Genomic DNA, 25503 nt, shown 5'->3' on the forward strand with positions numbered 1-25503 from the left:
TCAAATTGTCTAGTTGATATCAAGAAATTTCCCCCATGCATCCGATTGTTTTGTATATTTTGTGATGTTTTCGAATTAACAACATTAACTTAGCAAGCTTATGAGTAGAGTAGGATAGATCAAAACCACTAATGTTAAGATATTGAAGTATCCTAACAACCTATTAATATAATTTGACATTGGTTATATACAAACCATCATGAAGTGATACTGACTCCGTTGTGAATAATAGTATAGATAACTCCTATGTGTCATTAGAAAAAAAAATTGATATGAAATTCAAAAATAAACTTATGCTAGGTGAACATCAAGATACCTGAATATGTTGTCACCTAGTGGCGGATCCATAAATTAAACATACTGGGAACTTCTTTGGAAGGGGGACTTCTTTTTTAAAGATTGAATTTTTTCTCTTTCTATATATAATATATAATATACATATAGATAATATTAATATTTCTAAAACCCTGGGGTGGTGGCCATCGCTCCCCCTTGGTGTCACAATCATGACCAAAAAAATAATGCATCATGCTAATGTTTTTGTTGGTAAACATATGAGGCACTCAACAAATAATTAAATTAATATCAGAAAGAAAGTGTCTTAACTTATTGCATTTAGGAGAGGGTACATGAGGAAGACCATGGATAAATTTGCACATGCCGTAGACATATAGTGATGATGATTTATGCTTATCAAACATGAAGGTTGTTTTATGAAATAGCATCTTATCGAGTGCACCATAAGGAATGCCTTGTCAACATCGAATTACCTCAAAAGCCACTTGTTGGTAATAGTAACAAAATACATCAGAGCTTGAAGAATATGGTTGTATGACTCTTTGTGTATTGATCTAATCATGTAATGTTTATAAGTCATTACAATGATCTAAAATTGAAAGTTATCTATGCAAAATGTGATCATAACAAGAATAAAAGTTCATCATAATAAAATATTTAATAAATTCAAAAAAATTGTGATTGAGATTTTAGGGTTGCAATTTGCTACAAATAACTAGCATACTTGTCATCTTTAGAGTTTAGATTGGACATAGATTGATCTTAACATGTGTTGTTAAGAGATGAGGAGGGTGTGACAAGTCATAAATCTGTTCGAGGCATCAGTGATCCCTTCATTGTTGAAGCATTGAGTGTTTAAGAAGCTTTTGAGCTAGATAAAAGCAAAACCTGGTCTTAGACAGTGGTGGAATCGGATGCTCAGGTTGTTTTTCAAATGATGAATGATAAGTCATCATTCTCCATTTATTTAGGTTTACTAGTAAATGATCATTGACAAATTAAGGCTACTATTCCCATGTATGTTAAGAGATCTGCTAATCAGGTTGCCTATTATTCCATTACTAGGATGCTCTGCTTCTACATCAAACTCAATTGTGTAGGAGTTGTATTTATCTTCTTTTATTTATCATGTTTTTGTAATTGACTTACAGTTTTTAAAATTAATATCCTCGATTTTTGGTGTGTTTCGATTAAAGGATAACATTGCGTTTGAGTTTAAGAGAATATTTCTTATAATTTTAGATAAAAAAAATTATCTTAATTAAATACTAATACAAATTAAATATTTTTAAAATTTAAATTTCACTTTTCTCATATAAAAATAAATATTTATTCATATTAATAATTTTTAAAAATTAACTATTAATTTTAAAAATGGATAAACCAACTGTTAATTGTATATATATATATATTTTTTTAAAAAATAAATTTTAAAAAATAAAAATAAAAACAATCTTTATACAAAGTTGAATGATCGAATCAGTGATACTGTTTGCTAATCTTGATGCACTAAGCCCAGGGTTCTCCCGAAGCTTCGAGAACCAAATTCCTGGAACTCTCGCGCACGCACTTTTAAAACCCATCTCTTTCTCTTCCCAAATCCAAAATTCTATCAATTTAGGTCTGCGATAACAGAGCTCAGTAGGGTTTCGAGATCCATGGCCGACGAGGCGAAGGCCAAGGGCAACGCGGCGTTCTCCGCCGGCCGATTCGATGAGGCCATAGGCCACTTCACCACCGCCATCGAGCTCTCCCCCACCAACCATGTACTCTTCTCCAATCGCTCCGCTGCCTATGCTTCTCTTGGCCGCTTCGCCGATGCTCTTTCCGACGCGAAGAAGACCGTGGAGCTGAAGCATGACTGGTCTAAGGGGTACAGCCGCCTTGGCGCCGCTCATCTAGGGCTTGGATCCTTCAACGACGCCATCGCTGCGTATAAGAAGGGTTTGGAGCTTGATCCGAATAATGAAGCTCTGAAGTCTGGGCTTGCTGATGCTGAGGCCTCGGCTGCGCGATCCCGTGCTCCGCCTCCGGGGTCGTCGCCGTTTGGGAATATTTTCTCTGGGCCAGATCTTTGGGCGAAGCTTGCTGCTGATCCGGCGACGAGGAGCTATCTCCAGCAGCCTGATTTTCTGAAGATGTTGCAGGATGTGCAGAAGAACCCTAACAATATCAACTTGTACCTGAGTGACCAGAGGATGATGCAGGTTCTTGGGAGTTCTCCTCAATGTGAAGATGAGGGCTCCGACGGATGAGATGGAGAGGGAATTCGCGGGGGCGGAGGCGGAGCCGGCTGCGAAGAGAGATCAGCCTGAATCCGCCAAGAAGGAACCGGAGCCAGAGCCAGAGCCAGAGTCTATGGATGTCATGGATGAGGAAAAGGAGAAGAAGGAGAGGAAAGCAGCAGCACAGAAGGAGAAAGAAGCGGGCAATGCTGCTTATAAAAAGAAGGATTTTGAGACGGCAATCCAGCATTACAGTAGGGCATTGGAGCTTGATGACGAGGACATCTCGTTCCTGACCAATAGGGCTGCTGTTTATATGGAGATGGGAAAGGTAATTACCTTGCTTGCCTGTTGTTTATTAGACCTCATTGCCTATCGTGTTTTTAAAGGCAGATATTTGATATGCGATTATCCTACTAAAAACTTGATCTTTTTATGCTGATACATTGAGATGGGAAGTTTTTTTTTCTTTTTTGGCAGCCAAATGGGTATTTTTCTGTTCAGTAATTGTCTGGAAAATATTCGTGAGTAAATTTAACTATAGCTGAGTCTGTCTTGTTGTGTTATAGGTCACATTGTTCGCTAGACTAGCTACTGTAATAAATGGCAGTCCTTGTCACTGTTAAATGTGTATGAATAGAACTTTTATTTGTGGCATTACATTTGGTGAACTTGATTAAATTGATAGGATCAAGGGTTACTGTAAAAATTATGAATTGAGGATTTCATGTCCCAATGCTTTAAAACCTCCCGTATTTGCTATGTTAATATAATTTTCACTTTAGAGTGTGAGTATGACATATGAATCAATGCTGTCAACTTCATAAGTTTTGTTGCTTGTGACTGAGATGTATGTCTTTCCGTTTGGAATTATGTTTTGAAGATTTAGTTCTGGTATGTGTCGGTGATATAGCCTAAACTTTCATTTGCAGTACGAAGACTGCATAAAGGACTGTGACAAGGCTGTCGAACGCGGAAGAGAACTTCGTTCTGATTTTAAGATGATTGCAAGGGCATTGACCAGGAAAGGGACTGCCTTTGTTAAGCTTGCAAAATGTTCCATGGACTATGACACTGCTATTGAGACTTTCCAGAAGGCTTTGACTGAACATCGCAACCCTGATACTCTGAAGAAGCTGAATGAGGCAGAGAGGGCGAAAAAGGAACTGGAGCAACTAGAGTATTATGATCCAAATATAGCTGATGAGGAGCGTGAGAAAGGTAATATTTTACGTGTCACCAGTGTTAGTTTCAATATTGATTTTTTCTTCCGCTTTGTGTTAAATTATGTGATTGATAAATAATTTCTTGTGAGGGTCCTAATATATTGAGTTTCATTTATTTATGTGCTTCCACTCATGCTCACCAGGCTAGGGCTTGTGAACTGCGTGTTTCAATATGCATTCCCCATTATTGTGCTTCTTAGACCTTCTGGACCTTTCAACATGTTGAGATTCTCTAGAAAATTTGAGGAAATCCTTTTAAATCTATCAAAACCTTCTGCATTTGCATGATTAGATAGGTGTGATCAATGTTTTAGCAGTGACTAGAGAAACTGAGAATGATGCTTTTTGGGGTGCTTTCTATGATTATTTGTTTCTAGTCCTTCTGAGTTGAAGGTTGCCTATGTTGAGGAATTATCATTTTTATGAAAGATGGTCCCATGCAAATTGCTATCCTTGTTCATCTAATAGTATCCTGCTGTGTTCTGAGTCTGCCTACGATTAGGTTAGTCCTGTGCAAGCCTCCAAGGGAGAGAACTTTGTAATTGATATTCTGTAGGTAGATGTGAAAACTTTCTAATTGATATTCTGTAGGTAAATGTTAAACAAGTGTTTTACACCTTACCATCAAGAGTAAGTAATTTATGCTCCTGGCCGCAAAAGAAACCATCAAGCCTAGCATGGAACTGCTCTTGTTTACCATGAAAAACAGTCTCTAAGTTTGGTTTAACTTAAGCTGTAGCCTGTCAGGGTATTTATTGGTGGTTCTCAGGTGTATTCTTGTTTCTGGTGCTGTGATTGCATGCTTACATTTTGTTCTCCTTTCCATGTTTCTCTAAATTTATAATTTCTGGTCTTCACAATCTAAAGTGCCAATTTTCATTTGCAGGTAATGAATTCTTCAAGCAGCAAAAATATCCAGAAGCAGTTAAACATTACACAGAAGCTCTCAAGAGAAATCCTGAGGATGCAAGGGTATGTCCGTTTCATATATTAGACCAATTAAGCTTTTTTGTTAATGCATAATTTCAAATTCACTAAGTCTTTTTTTTTTTTAAATATCTTCAAAATCTTTTGAAATGACAGTTTTCTTGTTACTGTTTTCTCACTGTATGATTTCTGTCTGTTCAATTCTGTACTGACATGGTTGGTTTTAGCTTTTACCTGTTTTAAAGTAATCATTTGAATTTGAATATAGCAATTTTCTTTAGGGTTCATGCACCTATTGATATCCACTGGGGTTTATCATCTCTTTTTCCCCGATTTCTTGTTCAAATAATGTTTGAGTTTTCTATGAAATGCCATCATTTATTGTTTACAAGGGTTAATAATAACTTCTACGCCTGTGGAATATGCTTTTTTTCCCCTTTTTCCTTGAGTTATTCAGGTATACAGCAACAGAGCTGCATGCTACACAAAAATTAGGGTGCCTTACCTGAAGGACTGAAAGATGCAGAGAAGTGCATTGAGCTGGACCCTACCTTTGCAAAGGGATACACCAGGAAAGGAGCAATTCAATTCTTCATGAAAGAATATGACAAAGCCCTGGAGACCTATCAGGAGGGGTTGAAACATGACTCAAGCAACCAGGAACTGGTTGATGGTGTCCGACGGTAATTGATCTGTTTGATATGAAGAGTAAAATAAGCTTCCTTATTTCTTGCTTAACTTGTTGAGTTTATCTCACAACACATTTTCACAGGTGTATCGAGCAAATCAACAGGACTAAATAGAGGTGACCTAAGCCCTGAAGAATTGAAAGAAAGACAGGTTTGCCTCTTTTAATCTCTACATATCCCCTTCTTTTGAACTGGATGTCCCTCAAAATATTGATTGTTAATTCTGTCGGTATTGTAGGCTAAGGCAATGCAGGACCCAGAAATTCAAAACATCCTATCTGATCCAATTATGCGACAGGTATTTGTCTTTATATTATTTTCCAGAAGCTATAACATCCTGTGTATAGATACCAACTATAGTTCTTGCTACATGAGTTTATTGGTCCGTACTTGATGTGTTGCCGGTTTCTGTGCAGGTACTGGTCGACTTCCAGGAGAACCCTAAAGCAGCGCAAGATCATCTGAAGAACCCACAAGTGATGCACAAGATCCAGAAACTAGTTAGTGCAGGGATAGTCCAAATGAGATGAAACTGAAGGTCCAATTTAAAGTGCAAATATATTTCTCCAATGCCTTACCCTTTTTGTAACTGAATGAATTATTGTGAACTACTTGCTTTTTTTGGTGGAGTTCCTTTGTTTTAATGGTTTGTTCTGAACTTGAAACATTTGACATCTTTATGGGTGATATAAAGCTCTCAGTTAATTGTTTCCAGTTATGTTTCTGTTGCACTATCAAGACAATTGTTTTTGATGTTCTTGAATCATAGTTTTGCCAACAAAGATATATTTTCTTTTTGTTGATTTATCAGTTTTTCTTAAATAGTGGACTAGCACTAGAACTACCATGTTAATAGGCTACTGGTTAAAGCATTTGAAAACCATGTAGGTTTGATTTTTCAGTCGGCTTAAAAAAAGGTGTCTCACTTTTTTATAAAGAAAGAGTTATCATGATTTGTTTCTTTTTTTGTTTAATAATATATGGGTTCATTTAGTGAATATGATAATAATGATAGAAATATGATAGAGTATCATATTTTTCTACTATTTTTTGTTTGGTGTGTCAATAGGATAAGATAGTTTTATCCATTTTTATTCTGCGGGTCATATGATAATAAATCTTATTGAGGAGTCATGATAGAAACATGTAGATATGGTAAAAAAATAAATTTATTTTTTTGTCATATTATTTGGTTTCTCTCCTTTATTTAGGATTTCATTGTAATTTTTTTTTATTTGATCTTTTAAACATAATGTTTTGTACAAGCTAGTCAACAATTAGATAGGATACTATTTTAAGTAGAATTTTAAGCATTTAAGGTGGTTAATGGGTTTTCCCAGTTAATTTTGTACTTGTCATATTTTATTTTTATTCAAATTAATTTTGATGTGATCTATTTATTTTTCATTAATAAGTTTGTTATTCTAGTTTTATGTCAATGGTGATATTACAATATATATATATATATATATAAATATGTGAACATTATTTATAGATTATTTATTTTTTAAAAATTTAAAATATATCGATAAATAAATCATTATTGAAAAAAATCTAAAAATTTTAAATATATATAACTGATTATTTTGTCTATTTACATATCATTTATATCATATTTTGTCATTATTCAATTCACTTCAAACATAAAATGTCTTAATATCATATCAATCCATATCCTATCCAACATAAAATGTTTTAATATCATATCAATTCATATTCTATATATTCTAATAAGGGATAACTTTGGTGCTTCAAGCCTATGGCTGCCTGCAATTGTTTGAAAAAATCAAGTACTTTAAAACTCTGAAAATTAGGGTATACCTTGTATAATCAGTTTCCTATTGAATTGGGATATATGCGTTACTTTGTCCTGTCTTCAATCACAACCGAATCACCTAATATATATTACACAAAGAAAAACAAGAAGAGGCTTATTTACTTAAGTATGCAGCAAGAAGAAATTCCACTGTTTCCGGAACACCACAAGCCCAAGCATACAAATTTCATGCCCAAATCTACACAAAGGCTTACATACAACCAGGTAAAAAAAAAAAAATTCCTCAAAACAAAACAAGAGTTTCAGTCACTCATGGTTCCATCTGAATCAATGTCATCATCAAACTCATCAAAGGGTATGTTTGTCAGCAGATCACCCAAGCTAACATGGTTCACTCTAACACCAATTCCCAGTTGCACCAATCTCTGGAGATAAGTGTGTGGACTAGAACTTTCACTTGGTTCTTCCGATGGCCCTCTTTCCGGCGGTGTGCTACATCCCCTGGCATCCGGGAAGTACTTCAAAACTAAATTCCCCATAGTGTCGGGTATTTCCGCATCAAAGACTGGTCCAAGGAGACGACCGACAACTTGAACATGGCAAACACTGAAGAAAGTACGAAAGAATGATGGATTAAGATTAATATCACATAAGGTTGTTTTTCCAAATAGATAGAACTCACCAGATATAATAAAGGCTGTCTTCCTCTTGTAGCTGCACTCTACCTAACAGTTGAACCTGCAATTCTCCACCAATGCAAACAAAAGGGCGCGGGAGCTTAAAGGTTTGCAAGGTATTTTCCTGGATCAAGAATGGATCACATTGAGTTAATTAGAATTAGAAAACTCAATTCAACTCATTGGTCACAAATATTCAACATTTCCTGGTATGTAAAGGCACACATTTTCTCGAGGATTTAAACTATATCACATCAAGCACACATTAATCTTCATGTAAAGACTAAAGACACCTCAGAGATCACCATGTGATGTAAAATATTATTAATGCTGTCAAAGAAACATCCAAATGGATGGAGAAAAACTTATTATATAGTAGCCAAATTTAATTATTAAAATTACTTCACTATTCACATCAAACAAACAGTAATAAACATGTTAAAATTTCTTATGAGGCATTGTTGGCAAAATTGGCATACAAATCAAAACTGTGACTGCAATCTCACCTGTGCCATTGGAAATTCTGGTGAAACATAATCCCAGTTGTTATTATGCACAGCAGTACCAGTTCCTTCCTCTAGAGGAAGTCTGGAAAAGCATATCCTAAACCGCACAGCCTTTGCTGAATATATTGGAAAACCAGGCTGAAAGAAAGCTGAAGGAAAAAAAAAATGCATATTGTGGTAAAAAAGTCACAAGACAGAACTTAAAAACAAAGAATGTGCTTACACTCTTACCTCTAAACGGCCTTATCCTAATCTCATCAATAGCACATAACTTGGATGAGAGTTTATAAGTTAGTGTCTCCGGCACCAAAGGATCTCCTTTTCCTTTGCTTGACCAGTAAGAAGGCCTCATGCCCACTTGTTCACCTTCATGCAGTGTATTATCAATGCTCTCATCAGGATAGTTGTCAGTGCTGGAGGCACAAATTGCCTTGATGGGTAAAGCCATTTTTACTGCAGGTGAAACCAGGAGGTGACTTAGATAAGAATATACCCTATGCTCCTTTTCCAAGTTCTTCCATTCAACAGCTGAGCTAGATCCTACATCCCCTGGCTTCTACTGAAGCACCAACTTCAATGACATGTGTGAAATTGGCGAGCTCTGGGCAGATTGTCAAACATATTTTCTTGCAAAAACCATTTCCAATCACTGCAACATATTAAAAAAAATATTTTTATTGTACAAATAATAGCAAATTCTTCAACAAGCTACAGTCAGGTAAAAAAAAATAATGCTCTAACTATCAACACATAATCACAGTTTAAAAATTTCTAAGGTCTTCTGCAACAAAAATATCAATAATAGGTAGTAGAAAATCTGTCCAAAAAAACCACCAAACACAAGAGACACACCCTTGGCAGTAGATCCATGACTTGAGAAAAATTCAACTTCCGAGCATCAATGGTAAGCTTTTAGGTCTGTCTGGATATTTGAGAAGTTGTTCTTCCAAATTTCATTATGCACATAGTTTCTTTAGGATGAATTAAATTCATTAGGTAGTCACCTCAGAAACCATAGAAACGGATATTTGAGAAGTTGTTCTTCCAAATTTCATTATGCACATAGTTTCTCTAGGATGAATTAGATTCATTAGGTAGTCACTTCATAAACCATAGAAACACATTAGGCTTTGCTTGGATGGAGGTATAAGAAAGGTTTTGTAAATTAAGATAAAGAATAGTAATGGAAGGTAAAAATGAGGTTTTAAATCCCTTCCTCGCTTGGGGAAAGGTGAGGTAAATAGAGGTTTTGAAATATTGTTGTGTTTGGTTTGGAAGGTAATTGGAGGTAAGGTTATATAGTAATATTACTAAATTACCCTTAGGAGAAAAAAACAAAGTTATAATTTCATTTACTAAATTACATGAAACTTACATAAATCTCTCCCATTGATTATGATAAGAATTTCATTTTGTAGAATGAAAAATTAATTAATTAATATTATTACTAGAGTAATTAATATTACTATATAGTTTGACAATATTAACTACCAACTAATAAATGCTTGATATTTTTTAAAGCAAATAAAATAAATAACTTATGATAAAGTAAAAATTATTGAGGGGTATTTTGGCCCAAAAAAATTATAAGGGGCATTTTGAACCCATAAAAAATATAAGGGGTATTTTGGTCAACAAAAAAATATAAGGGGTATTTTGGTCCACAAAAAATATAAAGGGTGTTTTGGTCCAAAAAAAATATAAATGGTGTATATTTTGAGTTTTAGAAACCCCTAGAATTTGTTAGAAATATAAGGGGTATTTTGGTCCACAAAAAATATATGTTCACCCAAAAACCTCTCCAACCCACCATTTTGGAGAGTTGAGAAATAGGGGTTAAATGGAGGTTTTAAAACCTCCATCTAATCCCCTAAACCCTTACCTCCCTCAAAAACCCTCCTCCCAAACATGGATTTTTAAAAACTCTTACCTTACCTTACCTCCATTTACCTCCAACCAAGCAAACCCTAGTCTTACAATGATGTTTGCCAATAAAGTAACCTAGTCTAGCTATAACTAGGTGAAGAAACGCCAAGAAATTACATTACAAGGTCAGATGATATTCTAACAAAATCACTTCAAATTACTCAATATATGAAGGGGCAATGACAGTGACTTCATTGGCTAGCCCAAAAAGGGAAAAAAAGCATTCTTCAATCAACATAAAGGATATCAACCTTTCTAATTTCTTTTTTTTTTTTTAAAATTTTAGAAATGAAGTTCATATGAAGATAAAAGAAGGGAGCAAACAGAGTTCCTATTCAATAAAAGTATAATAAAGAGGTCACTCACTAAAGCTTAGCATCACCAAAATTAACTTGAGAGTTTCTCATTATTATGTCAGAAGATGAAATTCAAAATGCAAAGTTGTATCATCCACTTATAGGCAAACCAGAAAGGCAAGAGAGAGATCGGGTTCAAGATGTATCAATAAAAAATAAGAAGTTCGCTCATCCCCATTCTCAAAAGGCAACATTTTGACATACCAAGCACATGTGCACTTCATCTAATAGTAGTTTGGTTCATTCATTACTTGCTCCATTTACAAAATGTCTTGACTTTGTCCGAAATGGCAACATTGTACTGGTAGTTTAGAACTAGCTAAAACAATCATAAAAACAAATCAGAAAAAAATAAGCAAACCAACAAGAAGACAGTTTTGCATGTAACCAAATCCTTTCCGGCTACTGACAAAAAAATGTACAAAAAAATAACACCATAAAAAATGAAAATAAAACTCCACCACAACACCCACCTTCAAATTTCACTATAATTGAAACTAGTATAGCCAAATAGAACTCTAAAAAGCAGATCATCCTTCACAAAGACCACAGAGGGTCTCAATATTTCCCCAAAATACAATCACACCAAACCGGAGGTCCAACTAATCTACATTTCTCATTCTCATTTATCAACAACAAGAAAAATCCAATTTTTCTCAATTACTCATCCAAGAAACTATACACCAAAAAATGATCAGCATTTACAAACATTCAATCATGAAAAACCTAAACCAAATCTAGACATGTTTCAACTACATAAACAAAAAAAGCAAACTCATCAAACCATAAAAGAGCAACAACGAATCTAAATCAAGAAACCCAATCAATTAATCCCAAAAAGACAAAAAAGAAGGCAGAGATCATGCTCACCAAACCGACGCCAGAATTTAGATACAGCGCTAGCACGGACGACATCCGCAGGGTCACTCAGCAGCAAGAAAACGCTGCTCGACGTATCCGAACCCAGCCATTTCCACGAAATCCCAGCAGTTCTCCATCACCCGAGCCCTAATCCCCCAAACATCCACCCAAATCCATCAAAATTCCAAACCAAAACCCAAAAAAAAACCAAAATTCGAATCTTTTCCACTAAAATCCATGAAAAAACAACAAAATTAGCAGCTTTTACCTCGAATTAACAGCCAATTTGTTCAATAGAACGGAAGACAAACCCTAACAGAGAGAAATCAAGCATTAGAGATAAAGAGAAGAAGAGGAAAAGAGAGAGAGAGAGAGAGAGAGTCAGAGAAGGGAAGTGAATCGTGGCAACGAGCTCGGCGCTTTCGAGGGATTAATTTTAATTTATTAGTCTATTAATTATAATTAGTGACCCATGATTTAATTAATAGAAAATTTAATCACAATTAATGGATGTTAATTACGTTTAATCTTCTTAACTGGCAGTAACCGGTTTACAGATGGACTTGTTTCGTCATGCCACGTGTTGAACCACCTACACGTGGCAGTGGAGGCAGTGGCGTGTGCTAGAATATCATTGTTATATAATTTATTAAAAAATTAAAAAGTGTTTTTTTGTTTTTCAGATATACCCCTAAGAATCTTTTATATTATCATGGGAATTGCATCTTTATATGTACCCCAATTTAATTTGATTATTTATTTTTTTATTTTTTTATTTTTTATTTTTGCTGCTTTATAGATTGGATTATAAATGCTATGCACCTCAGACTGCGTTCCAGTGGCTCAATTATTTAAATAATACTTTCATGATTATTATTTTTTTAATGTTATCTTAAGGATTTTTTTTTCCCTCTGCCGTTTTATTTATTTTATTTATTATCTTACTTGTATAAAAAAAAAAGGCAAAATTTAATGGGTTTTTTTTAAATATTATATTTTTTAAATTATATACCAAAATGCTCATTTTTTATTTATTTATTTTTTTTTTGAAAAGGTGGATAAACCACAATTGCTCATTTTTTAAATTAATTACAAAAATACACAAAAGTACCATGCATGGTACTTGCATGGTATGTTTTTTTACATGAGTTATTTTTAATTTTTTTTTAATTTTATAATAGTTTTTTATAAGATATTTTACATTTACAACTTTATAAAATTTTTTAAATTAATTTTTTTTTTCACAATTCTATGTAAATTTTACTTTTTATATAAATATTTTACGTTTTAGTCCTTATAATTTTTTAAATTAAAACTTTTTTTTACGACCCTATTTAAAATTTACAATGATTTTTTAATATAATATTTTATGTTTAAGTCCTTATATATTTTTAAAATTTAATTTTTTTTAACATATATCATTTTCAATAAAAAAAAGCACATATCATACTCTAAACGGATGAAAAGGATAACATATGTTATAAAAAGATTACGTAATGAAATGGATGTCCCAAATCCACAAGAATTGGATATAAGAGAAGTCGGTTAGCGGAAGCTTTATGTTAAAACGAAAGTCATAGTCGTCGGAATTGTCCCAATGCACCTGGTCCAAGTAGTTGTTCATAATATGTGATTGTTGTAATCTTTTTATAATATATGTTATCCTTTTCATCCGTTTAGAGTATGATATGTGCTTTTTTTTTTATTGAAAATGATATAATTAGAAAAATTTAAATTTAAAAAATATAAGGATTTAAATGTAAAATATATATTAAAAACCCATTGTAAATTTTAAATAGAGTTGTGAGAAAAAATTTTAATTTAAAAAAATTATAAAGACTAAAATGTAAAATACTACATAAAAAAACTATTGTAAAATTTAAATAGAATTGTGAAAAAAATTAATTTAAAAAAATTATAAGGTTGTAAATGTAAAATATCATATAAAACAACTATTATAAAATTTAAAAAAATTAAAAATAACGCATGTGCAAAAAAAATAATGCAAGTACCATGCAGGTACCTTTTATGTATTTTCATAATTAATTTAAAAAATAAACATTTTGATATATAATTTAAAAAAAATACAATATTAAAAAAAAGCCAAATTTAACCTATTAGTCTTTTCATTTCACATGTAAAAAATGTTATTTTATTTAATGAATCAATACAAAAAAAATTAATATTAACCATTTTCAACTGCACATGATAAAGGGACCTTTTGTGAGTGCCTTGTTGATTGGTATATCTTGCACAAAAAAAAATTGAAAATAAAAATAAAAAATAACCATTTTACCATCCTATTTCACTCCAATGTTCTTTCCACAATACAGTAAAAACATAATGATAAAATGCTATTTCAGAAAAAATAAAATAAAATAAAATCAATTAATTTTTACCATAAAGGTACATACATACATTTGCAAATAACCACCTTTTCCAGGAAAGATGCTCATAAGGTATCATGCATTTTAAGTATTTTCCTGGGATGATATATGCAAATAGTTAGTTTTATAAGGGTATATACACAAAATTCCAAAACAAGAACACAAACATGTACATACAAGCTCAAAAACTCAATGCAGAACAAACCTAACAATTAATTCACAAGTACCTCCTCTTTTTTCCGAAAAGATGTATGAATTCTTTCACAAACCAACTACCTACAAAGCAAACTATCTTGGCATTGTGCAAATTCTGTTAATTTTGTGACATCGATTAATTTACAAAGTTTATGTATGCAACGGAAATAACTTGTCAACCCTAAATCCTTTCGGACATATCAATACACAATCAACACAAAGACCACCTTTAGTATGAGTGCAATCGATTTGCGCCATGGAGAACTTCAAGTTTGTCGTTGTATTCGAGTCCTCGACCACGAAGTCACCTCCATGGTAATGAACCCAGCCGCCCGGTCCATCGATGAAGCATTTTGATACTGCCTGCTGGCCGTCTGCTGTCGAGAGCTGAAAGCGCACCGGTTTTATATCCCAGCCATGAATGTGTTCAGGGCTGTAGCTTCGCCGGCCGAGTCGCTTGTATGGCCGACCTAGATGAAGGCGGAAGTAAATGCTGTATGTGCCCACAGGAAACTGAAACTCAATTCCACCACCCACTTCAAACCACCAGATTTGCTGAAGGTAGCCGACCATGTGAAATCTACACGGAGAGGAGCATTATGCATATTGTTCTATTGCTTGTTTTTTTATACGAAATTGAAAGTAAAACCATTGGATTATCGAGTTCTTATCATGCAGGAAAAAAACATAATCCGAACAACATATATGCAGGAGTGAAGTAAAAATTTTTGCTAATACTCTTCTTACAAACTGGACTTCCCAAATGAATAATAATTGTTGGTTTTTCCTCGAGTTGTGCAGAATGACATCCCAAGATTATAATATAGATCAACTAGACTTGGAAAGTCTAGTTTGCGAGAAAACTAAAAGAGTTCCAAACTAAAACTTAAGTTGGAAACATCAGAAAGGAAGTTGTCTATGACAAACTAAAAGAGCATAACACACAACTAGTACTGAAGAACAGATAGAACTTAAACATCATGCTTCCTAATATAGGCCAAGAACAAGAACACCTAACTCAAATTACAATAATACGATTTGCTAAATTTTGAAGATGAAAATGAAAATGAGACCATGTGATGTATCAATATCAAATCAAATTGCCGCAATACCTGGACTCCTCTGTAGGAATGTAATTCCAGTATCTTCTGTCGTTGATCCCTGTAATAGACAATGCCTTTGAGGATATTAACATGCAAACATTGCCTTTACACTTCTCTAACCAAAATTCCTGGAGACAACAACATAAACATATAACCTCAGAACCAATTTAATAATCAAAGAATAACATTTGCAAGTTAAAGATAAATGACAAACCACACTATTCTTTTTCAAACAAATGGTTTCCAGAAGCCATCAATAACCATCCAAGTTCCAAACAAGTCCCATTGTTCACTTCACTTCCTCAATATTAATTATTATAAATTTCATTACTTCTTGAACCAAGAAATCAAACTCAAATCCCTAAAAACACATCAAAACAATTTCATTCATCTCTGAATTAACCAAAAACAATAAAAAGATCCCCATTCCAAGTCTTCATAAAACTGACAAACTTCAATACAATATCGCTACAAATAACTGAATTCCAATGCTTGCACACTGAACCGACCACAAAAACCAAAATATTCCAGCCATCAAACATCACAAACATCTCAATTTTTCCAAACATTTTAACAAAAAAAGCAACAAAACCTCAACTAAAACATCACGACAAAACCTCATTCCAAACCCTTCATTAAATTGACAAACTTCACGACAAAACCACTCACAATCCAATTTCAATGCTTGCACAAAATCAATCAGAAAAAACAAATTCAAACCAAAAATAAAAAATAAAAAAAATCACACCTTTCCAAATATTTCTCAAAAAAAAATAAAATAAAATAAATCTATACCTTGGTTCCTCCATCAAAAGGAATAGGTCGTGAAAGCCTTGCATAGATCTCCTTCTTACTCATCCCACCCCAAGAACACTTCCCCTCCTCCGCCGCCACCTCCATCAAGTAAAGATAATTCGCAGGGAGCTTCGCTTCCCAAACGAAATCAGCATCAGCTGCAGCCCTAAACGACCTCCCAAGCCTCGCAAGACCACAAATCTCCGGCGGGTCAAGCAGCAGCATCACAGCCGCAACACAGCTCTCCGGCATATCCGCCAACCCCCTTTGTCGTGCCCTTCCATCCCCCTCTGGCCCAACCATGCTCGAACCTCCAGATCCCATCACTCCCCACAAAACCCTAACCCTAGAACTGAAAAACTCCTCCAATTCAGGCAATTACCTCATCGATTCCGCCCAAGTCGGCATTTTTCCTACTGAATCGGAGTGGATAAAGTGATCGGAGATGGAATCAAAGCGCAAATTGCTCGATTTAGCGATAAAAAAAGCGATGATTTTTAGGGAAAGGGAAAGGAAAGGGATAAGCGTATTCCGAGACACAGTGGAAATGCGCATAATTTTGGTGGACATTCATGAGGATGAATTTTTACGTATTACCCCCTCAAAAAATCCCAAATTACGTTTCAAACCTCACCTTGTAAAATTTACTAACAGCCCCTGATAATTAGAAGTTTCAGTTTATTTATTTATTTATTTTAGATTTTTATTTCTATGTCTCTGATTAGTCACCTATTTACATATTAATAAAATTAAAAATTATATATTATTTTAAAAAATTCAGTATATATATATATATATTTTTTTTTTTAAAAAAAATAAAGACCTTTTGTATGTTATGAAAAAAAACATTTGACCAAGGGGCAATCAATAAATTTGAAAAGTCTAAATTCTTTTATTCCGGAAATACCCCCAATTGCGGCACGTGAAGTTGACACACAGTGTCTTTGTTCCCAAGGTACTACAAATCAAATATAAAATGACTAAAATACCCTAAGAAGGATGACAGCCTGACACACACACATATATATATATATATATTTTTTATCTGTGAAATATTAACATACATTTTGAATTTTTCATAAAGTGGAATTTTTAGAAATGTTTAATTTAGTGGATGAAAAATTATTGTTAATAGAAAAATGGGGAGATATATCTCCTTTTGTATTAAATCATTATTTTAGCTCTTTATTTGAGATTTAATGATAATGATGTTCATAATCTGTGTTGACTTAATTAAAAGCAAAGGTTTATAAATGCATCAGTCAATTTATTGATTTTTTTTTTATACTTTATAAAAAAATATTTAAATAATTTAGAGCTAAGTTAATCATGCCATTATTGATAAAGTTTTCATATGTTGTCCTTTTTCACTTTACAGTTGGAGAATAATACATTAGTTTGGATTGATCTCAAATAGTTAATGATAATAATTATTTTGACATGGACCATATAAATATTTTAATGACAATGTTGACAAGTGGTTTAATTATGATCCAATCAATATAATAATAACCAATGAATTAATTTATTAGTATAAAAAAATTTTAAAGTCATATAATATTTTAATTAATTTTTCATGTAACAAAATTCCCCCAGATATACTCCAATAATTGTTGATTATCAAGAATTTACTAATTAATAATTGTTCATATATTTTCATCACAATTAAACTAATTTTCAACAAAGTCAAAAATGAAATTAAAAAAAAATAACAAAATGTCTCAAAATGTTCACTATTTATCTCATGATAATGAAACACTTCAGTTTACTAATAGAGCAAACCTCTTGCTAGAAATTACAAAGATATATATATATATATATACATAGATAAACAAGAACAAATTGAATCATATTCAGTTCATCGATAAAGAACCGAAAAAAGTTAAAATGAGAGAACCAACAGAGAAGATATATATGCTTGACAATCAAGAACAAGTTGCACTTGATTAAATGCTTTACGATAATGATATCGATAATAATAGAAAGAGCATCTTATAAAGAATGATTTATGTAATAGATTGATTCCTATAGGAATAAAAAAAGATCGGTAATCCGACTACATCTGCTAATGAAATAAGAGTTGAATTTAAGTTTTCAAAAGTGCATTATGGCAAGTGTGAAGCCTAGGAAGTTATCAGTATGTGAATGTGAACATGCTTCTCTGGATTCAAATTATTCATCGATAATGTTAACAAAATGTCAAGAAACAACATGATGGCAAAATGTTCAGAACTTTGGAAAACTGGGCATATCTTACAAAGAAGTGAAGTTTGTGGCAGATATTTGGATTGTTGTACATCTTTCGATTTCTCAAACTCTATCGAAGCTTGGCTTGTCATTTGCTAAGAACCGAATACTTCCTCTTTACATATCGGGCATGCCTGATTCATTCAGATATAGCATGAAAATTGCAAATTAAAACATGAAAAATTGAACTGATCCTAAAGTTATCGATAACAGATGGACATTTGATAGGAAAAAAGAGCATGTAGATGTAATTACACATGCTTGTTATGATAATGGCTACGATCACAATCCATAATACAGAAGATCAAGAATGCAAATATTCAAAGAAAAGACGATTTTGTTTATCACTTTTAAGTCTATAACAAAAGTTCCAAGCAAATTGCATAATATATATAAGATGTAGCATAAAGGAGCAGCAACAAATTGCAGAATTCAACTCTTGAAGCAGAAAAGTTCCATTGCAATGTTTGAGAACTAATATTTTTGGTTTGAGAGTCCACTCCTAACAACTCCTATAAATTTAAAATCTTGACTCAGCTTGGAAAACTCTGCTGTGTATTGCTCACAGTATACACATGGGAAGTTGAAACTGAAAATTATAAAAACTGTGTACCTTATTGATCTTTAACCAATGGGCAACACACTTGGAATGGAAATAATGCTGGCAGGGCAGATGAATCAATTTAACCCTGTTCTTGTAGGAATCATGACATATCACACATCTGCAATAAATATTAACAGTGAATTGTCTGCGGTAGGCATGGTATGAGCTTCCCTAAATAAATTATATAAATTGTACTTTCATTAGCACATCTAAACGACACTTTGAGCTTTCTGGCTAGCCAGGTTTACATACTTCTTGGTTCAGACTTCAAATTTACAATTAGCAAACAAAATGGGATAGATCTATTTATTTATTTATTTATATATTATTATTTGGACTTGGAGAACTATCAAAATAAGAGAGGAAGCTCACATAAGACATACTTATCTTCTTTGTTTTTCCGTGAGAAGAGTCCAGTTTTGTAAGTAGAAGTCGGCAAGAATGATATCAGCTCATCAGACAGTCCTTTGGTTTCAGCACCTATGGCTTCACCAAGCGATTGCAATTCCTGATATGGAAATGGATGCGTGAAGAGGCCAATGACCCATTAAAGAAGAAAATTTGTAAAAACAGTTGAGTAAAACTATTAATTTAGAAATTAAACAATCGATGGAAGATACAAATTCATTTCTAAGAGCCAAGATAATGCAATATATTTGCCTGATGTCTTTGTTTAGTTAATTTCCACAAATATTTAGTGGAAAAAAATAGAAGTATATATGACCAAGGACATTACTCTAGATGCATTCATCTGTATGCATAAGTGCAGCTTGAAAATCTGCTAAGATGATGAAGAATCACAAATAACTTTGTAATTATTTCTCCATGACACAGATGATATTAGAGCTTCCAGGATCAATGTGGTAAATTTGTTCATAAGTACCTCCACAGATTTCATTTTCCTATAACTTAATTTTGTTGTCTCAGCCCCTATGATATGTTTGTTTGCTAGGATAAAATTGGTTTGATACTCCTATTTGGATTCCAGCAGCATGTGCAATTTATTTCTGGTCAATAGTTAAAAAAAAATAAAAAATAAGGAATTGTAAAGTTTCTTGTTCTATAGCAAGAAATGTGATTGGATATAAAGAGATGATGCTTATTGCCATAAGACGGCCGCATAATACTGATACTGCATTAAATTTCAAAACCTTGTTGAACCAGCAAAGTTTCTTGACAACTATAGGCCCTCCATAAAGGTGAGATACCATATGATGTAGAGGTAGTTGACAAGAATTGATCATAAATCAGAAGTTAAAAGATCCTTTGCAAGTACTGAAACTGCAAATAAATAAATAAAGAATTTATATTTCTTCTAGACACATAATTTATTCTTATAGATTTCATTGATATGAAATATCACAATGCATGGGATTATCAGAGCATATATATATATATATATATAAGATGGCAGTTTAAATTTATCAGAAGTATAATGCAAACTATGATGATTTTAAATTATAGATTATGACTTTACTCAGTTGAGAATTCCCCATATAAGTGTAATAATCTGCAACTTTGTACAAACTCACCTCATAAGTCATATTGTCTGGGTCAACATCATCTTGTCTCACAACCTTTGTATCCGCAGTTAAAGTATAATATTTCAGATTAGCAGAACAAGAGAGTTTATACCATATATCAAGAAAGGAAAGCCAAACAAGTTCCATCTTGCATGCACCTGATCTGATGTGTTTGAGGTATATTGTCCACCACTCGATTTGGTAGAACTTTTGGAGGTTATATCTAGAACAATATCCACAAAAGAAGATGCATTAGCCATCAAGAAACAAATACATGGTTGTCATCAAAACAACAATAAAACTTAGCATATGGCATTACAGCACCAATTACTTTCAATTTCCATCATTCAACTTTATTTGATGCCAAAACTTTCAAAACATATCTGTAATACACTGCCACTGGCAAAACTCATATTTCATTAACTAAATGACCAAACTGACAATAAAAATCATCAAAAGAGCATAAGCCAAGCAAGGTGCAAATCAATAAACAAGTCTGATCTTGATTTCTCGGAGTAGTCCATCCTCCTTTGTTTTTTGGCCGTACATTTTTTTACAGTCCCCAATTATCTTTTATGATCTGCATTGAGTTTGATACTTTCTATTGAAATAAATGTGGTTTATCCAAGTTTTTCATAAAAAGTCATGTTAATTAAGGAAAACAAACTCCAATCATCAAGCAGGGTATCATCTTACCAACTTCTGCAACTTCTAGCTCTTGCAATTCTCTCGCTAAAGCCTCATCTATGGTTAGCTGTGACCGAACAACACTTGCAGTTCTCAATGAATTTCCACGATTCGTACTTTGATCCCTAACAAAATCTGATCTAGAACCAGCACTGGAAGAAGCTCTAGCTGTTTGGTACACACTTTCCTGCGCATTGTAGTTACAAAGATCACAAAAGCATCCATCTACTTCAATTCAAACTTTAACTTCTCTAACACATGGCCATAAGTTCACCACAGTAGTAAAAATCAAAGGTATGGCTATAAGTTCACCACAGTAGCAAAAAACAAAGGCTACAATTCTATCAATAAAATTTCTTCATACAAACACTCAAATTCTTGTTGTTCATTTACTTTCCTCTGCTATCCACTATATACTCAAAACAGCACCAAAATTGAATTTTGGAGCAAACCTGATCTTCATGAGAATCTGGAAAACCCACATAATACTCCTCCACAACACAAGGAACAGCAGTATTGACATAATGGACATCCACAAACTGCTCCTTCCCCTTGGTTTCCATGATCAATCCCATAATCACTGAAGGATAAAAAAAAAAAAAAACAGAATAGATTTCAAGAAAAACAAAAAAGCTCACAGAATTCACAGAAACTATGAAGAATCCCACAAAAACATCTCAAACAACAGCCCACACAATCATTTATAGCATACATGCATCACATTCATCAAGAATTGTACCAAGTAAACCCCAAGAAAATTCACTATCAATCAGTGACGAGAAAAAGCCAAATCCAAGCTGAAATTTTCGTTAATTTTCATGAAAAAAAAAGCAACAAACAAAGAAAACCGAAAAACCTAAGAAAAACTCACCAGAACCACACGATGGAGAAGTTTGGTCGGTCATTTCTCTTCTCTAACATCGAAATTTTGGTACTCAAAAAATGGGTATACTAGAACGCACGTGCGAGGCACGTGATGTAAATTTTATGGAATTTAATAGATATAATACTCTAATTGATACATGTATTATTTGTAATGTACCCATTTAATCTATCTTATTTTATTATTTCAATAAGTTAAAATAAGTTCCAGCCGTGACGAATATTTGAAAATGGTGTTGTTCATCTTTTATATATATATATATATATATATATATATATATATTTTGAAAAGTCGAATAAATCACATTTATTACAAAACACATATACAAGCTTCTACCAAAAAAATAGAGAAAAACAATAGAAAGAGACAGACAGGACCACTAAAAATGGTTACAAAATAACCCCACAAAACAACGAACAAAAAAAAAGATGAAGACACTTCCTCAAAGATCACTAAACTAGTCTCTACCCCGCGCTCTGCTCCTATGTCTCCTCGGGTGCCGAGTTCACCAACCGCTCCTCAGCTCGAGGTCCCAAAAACTCCAGACTACGACGGATGCTAGTCAAAGAGTCAACCATCTTCTCCCGGGATCGATCCGACATTTCTAAAAGGTCTTTTATATATCCTTCTGTTTCATAATTAAGTAAACATTGAAACAATTGTTTTTGTTGAAAACTTTTTGAATGTTTTGTTCGATTTTACTGAATACAAAAAAACAACATAATTTCTGGTTTACATTTATTTTATTTTATATGAAATTGCCAAAAACACCCTCTAAATTTGCAATATGTACAAATTGTCCCTCTAAATTTGATTATCCATAAAAACCCTCCTTTAAAACGCAATGACTTTGAAAACCCCTCAAACATTTAATGGAGTTAGTTTTGAATTTTTTTGACTGAAATTATCCCTCGCATGGAAGTCATGTGATGAGGCATGGTTGACTCATAAAGCCCCTTTCGTCACGTAATAATTTTTCCTCTTCAAGAGGAAGTAGTCTCGTTAATCCCCTGCAGAACACCATTATCGACATCGCTTTCCTTTTTCTCTCTTCATCTCTTCACTTTTCCTTTTTCAAAAGTTGTCGCTGCCTCGGACATCTTCTATAGGATCGAACATCGCCTCAAGGAAAACTCCACCAACTCTTCTGAGCATTTCATTAGTTTGCGCCCAAGGTATTGAGGCGAGGTGGACACCGTCGAAGATGTCAGGATTGTTTACCTTTTGTTTTGATATTCTGTGGGTTTATTTCTGATCTGATTAGAAAGTATTCTTTGCAAGATCTACTATTACGTCTCATGACGTGGTAGCGAATCCCGAGTTTTTAAATGGTTAGCGCTCACAAAACATCTGTCCGACATTCAACGATAAAACTTTAAATTGATCTAACAAGTAAGGAATGCCTACTAAACCTTCAGTGTGCCTTGAGGTGGAACTGGACACGCTGTGGAATCCGAATATCTATTAAAAATCATTTTTAGTTTAAATGTAAAACCGGATAAATTTAAACAGAGACATAACATTTTAAATGAACTTGATAAATTTAAACGAAACATTGCTTAAACAAAAATCAGTATAATTTTTAAAAGAAAACATGGACATGATAAGGATAACTCGAGAAAAACATAAGTTTTGAAAGCTGAATTTGGTATAATTAATCAATAATTAACTTGTACAACTATGTTTCTATTTAAATATCATCGTTTCATTTAAATTTGTGTTTGTTTATGGAAACGATTATCACAAATAACGAGCAAAATGTACAATAATATGCGATAGTTTGTGGCAAACGTATGTAACGAATATAAGTTGTCCTCTACGCTAATGGCTGACAATTTTCTTTTCGCAAGATCTACTATTATGTCCGCACTGCGGTAGTGAAGTGAGTTTTTAAATGGTTAACGCCTACAAAAACGTTGTCCGACACGCAATGATAAAACTTTTAAATTGGTCTAACGAGTAAAGAAGGCCTACTAAACCTTCGAAAGTGACTTTGAGGTGGAACGGATACGCTCGTAGAATCCGAATATCTACTAAAAATCATTTCGCTTTAAACAAAAACCTGGATAAATTTAAATAGAGACATAACATTTTTAAACAAGAACTGATAAATTTAAAGCGAAACATTTTCGCTTTAAACAAAAAATGTATAATTTTTAAAAAGAAAACATGGACATGATAAGGATAGTCGAGAAAAAAACATAAGTTTTTAAGCGGAATTTTGGTATAATTAATCAATAATTAACTTATGCTAACTATGTTTCTATTTAAATATCATCGTTTCATTTAAATTTGTGTTTGTTTATGGAAAGCTTGATTATCACGAATAACTGAGCAAAATGTATGATAATATCACGATAGTTTGTGTAAGACGTATGTAATCGAATATAAGTTGTCCTCTATGCTTAGTTGGCGACAATTTCTTTGCAAGATCTACTATTATGTCCGCACTCGTGGTAATGAAGTGAGTTTTTTTAAATGGTTAACGCCTACAAAAGCGTTATCCGACGTACGATGATAAAAACTTTTAAATTGGTCTACAACGAGTAAGGAAGGCCTACTAAACCTTCAGGTGGCCTTGAGGTGGAACGGATACGCTCATAGAATCCGAATCTCTACTAAATTCATTTCCGTTTAAACAGAAACTGGATAAATTTAAATAGAGACATAACATTTTAAACAGTAACTTGATAAATTTAAAGCTGAAAACATTTCATTTTAAACAAAAAATTGTATAATTTTAAAAGAAAACATGGACATGAAAAGGATAGCTGAGAAAAAACATAAGTTTTAAGCGGAATTTTGTATAATTAATCAATAATTAACTTGTACAACTATGTTTCTATTTAAATATCATCGTTCCATTTAAATTTGCATTTATTTATCGAAACGATTTTCACGAATAACGAGCAAAATGTACAATAATATGACGATAGTTTGTGCAAACGTATGTAACGAATATAAATTATCGCTCATGCTTAGTTGGCGACAATTTCTTTGCAAGATCTACTATTATGTCGCGCTCAGTGGTAGTGAAGTGAGTTTTTTTAAATGGTTAGCATGCACAGCGTTAGTCCGAGCGTGCGATGATAAAACTTTAAATTGATCTAACGAGTAAAGGAAGGCCTACTAAACCTTCGGGTGGCCTTGAGGTGGAATGGATCACGCTCGTAGAATCGAATATCTACTAAAAATCATTTTCATTTAAAGCGAAGCTGGATAAATTTAAACACGGACTATAACATTTTAAGCGAAAACTTGATAAATTTAAGCGGAAAGCATTTCTGTTTAAACAAAAATTATATAATTTTTAAGCGGAAACATGGACGTGACGTGGTGAAAAGTCTTCCAAAGTTTGTTTTATGTATAAATGTTAGACTTGATGTGATTGAGCGGTTTTTCTCACCATTTTTAAAGGCGATGATGGAATTTCACAACATGGACCCAGTCAGAATGACCTCTGAGGGGTAAAAAAAGGAAGTGAAATGATAAAAGAATGGTTATGCAGGGTATTCAAAACTTACGAGGGGTTGTTTGGAAAGTTTCAGACAGTGTAGGGGGTAAATAGTAATTTTCCCTTTATTTTATTTTATTTTTTCTATTTTCTCCAGT

General features: G+C 33.2%; 4 protein-coding genes across 5 annotated transcripts; 1 reads left to right on the forward strand and 3 right to left on the reverse strand.

The window, feature by feature from the left end:
• The first annotated feature begins 1837 nt into the window (after positions 1 to 1837).
• Positions 1838 to 6082, forward strand: LOC120278900 (hsp70-Hsp90 organizing protein-like). The gene is given in 10 exon segments (XM_039285646.1): positions 1838 to 2504; positions 2506 to 2853; positions 3455 to 3743; positions 4635 to 4720; positions 5133 to 5168; positions 5171 to 5358; positions 5448 to 5472; positions 5474 to 5515; positions 5603 to 5662; positions 5781 to 6082. Coding segments are annotated over 10 exon segments (1737 nt in total). The 5' UTR covers positions 1838 to 1955; the 3' UTR covers positions 5895 to 6082.
• A 1199-nt stretch (positions 6083 to 7281) lies between these two features.
• LOC120278612 (F-box protein At4g00755-like) lies at positions 7282 to 11603 on the reverse strand (the record flags this gene model as incomplete). Its single annotated transcript, XM_039285354.1, is given in 6 exon segments — positions 7282 to 7747; positions 7824 to 7942; positions 8325 to 8473; positions 8556 to 8881; positions 8883 to 8973; positions 11477 to 11603. Coding segments are annotated over 6 exon segments (1116 nt in total), but the record flags the coding sequence as incomplete, so codon positions are not given.
• Positions 11604 to 13961: 2358 nt separating this feature from the next.
• LOC120279617 (F-box protein PP2-A13-like) lies at positions 13962 to 16501 on the reverse strand. The gene is made up of 3 exons (XM_039286540.1): positions 15948 to 16501; positions 15162 to 15280; positions 13962 to 14629 (listed from the first exon to the last, which is right to left on the reverse strand). Exons 1-3 carry the CDS (start codon positions 16269 to 16271, stop codon positions 14200 to 14202), a joined length of 873 nt encoding a protein of 290 aa, XP_039142474.1. The 5' UTR covers positions 16272 to 16501; the 3' UTR covers positions 13962 to 14199.
• Positions 16502 to 18089: 1588 nt separating this feature from the next.
• On the reverse strand, positions 18090 to 21998 carry LOC120278722 (E3 ubiquitin ligase BIG BROTHER-related-like). Of its 2 annotated transcripts, none has more exons than XM_039285451.1 (8): positions 21880 to 21998; positions 21461 to 21588; positions 21018 to 21195; positions 20480 to 20544; positions 20331 to 20375; positions 19182 to 19306; positions 18808 to 18916; positions 18090 to 18328 (listed from the first exon to the last, which is right to left on the reverse strand). In XM_039285451.1, exons 1-8 carry the CDS (start codon positions 21911 to 21913, stop codon positions 18290 to 18292), a joined length of 723 nt encoding a protein of 240 aa, XP_039141385.1. In that variant the 5' UTR covers positions 21914 to 21998; the 3' UTR covers positions 18090 to 18289. The 2 variants fall into 2 exon arrangements, with proteins under 2 accessions (XP_039141385.1, XP_039141386.1); XM_039285452.1 differs by lacking the exon at positions 21880 to 21998 and adding an exon at positions 21748 to 21865.
• Positions 21999 to 25503: the final 3505 nt, after the last annotated feature.

The sequence above is a fragment of the Dioscorea cayenensis genome, chromosome 16 (assembly GCF_009730915.1).
Source record: "Dioscorea cayenensis subsp. rotundata cultivar TDr96_F1 chromosome 16, TDr96_F1_v2_PseudoChromosome.rev07_lg8_w22 25.fasta, whole genome shotgun sequence".
In the NCBI taxonomy this organism is placed as follows: Eukaryota; Viridiplantae; Streptophyta; class Magnoliopsida; order Dioscoreales; family Dioscoreaceae; genus Dioscorea; species Dioscorea cayenensis.

Bases quoted from the DNA above. Each gene is read 5' to 3' on its own strand.
- LOC120279617 (XM_039286540.1), bottom strand. From the start codon at position 16,271: ATGGGATCTGGAGGTTCGAGCATGGTTGGGCCAGAGGGGGATGGAAGG. The intron at 15,281-15,947 runs GTATAGATTTAT...TGTTGTCTCCAG, and splicing joins CTTTTGATGGAGGAACCAAG to GAATTTTGGTTAGAGAAGTG. The intron at 14,630-15,161 runs GTATTGCGGCAA...CTCTCCGTGTAG, and splicing joins ATTCCTACAGAGGAGTCCAG to ATTTCACATGGTCGGCTACC.
- LOC120278722 (XM_039285451.1), bottom strand. From the start codon at position 21,913: ATGACCGACCAAACTTCTCCATCGTGTGGTTCTG. The intron at 21,196-21,460 runs GTTTGCTCCAAA...TACAATGCGCAG, and splicing joins CAGATTCTCATGAAGATCAG to GAAAGTGTGTACCAAACAGC. The intron at 18,917-19,181 runs GTATGTCTTATG...TATTTATTGCAG, and splicing joins CGGAAAAACAAAGAAGATAA to ATGTGTGATATGTCATGATT.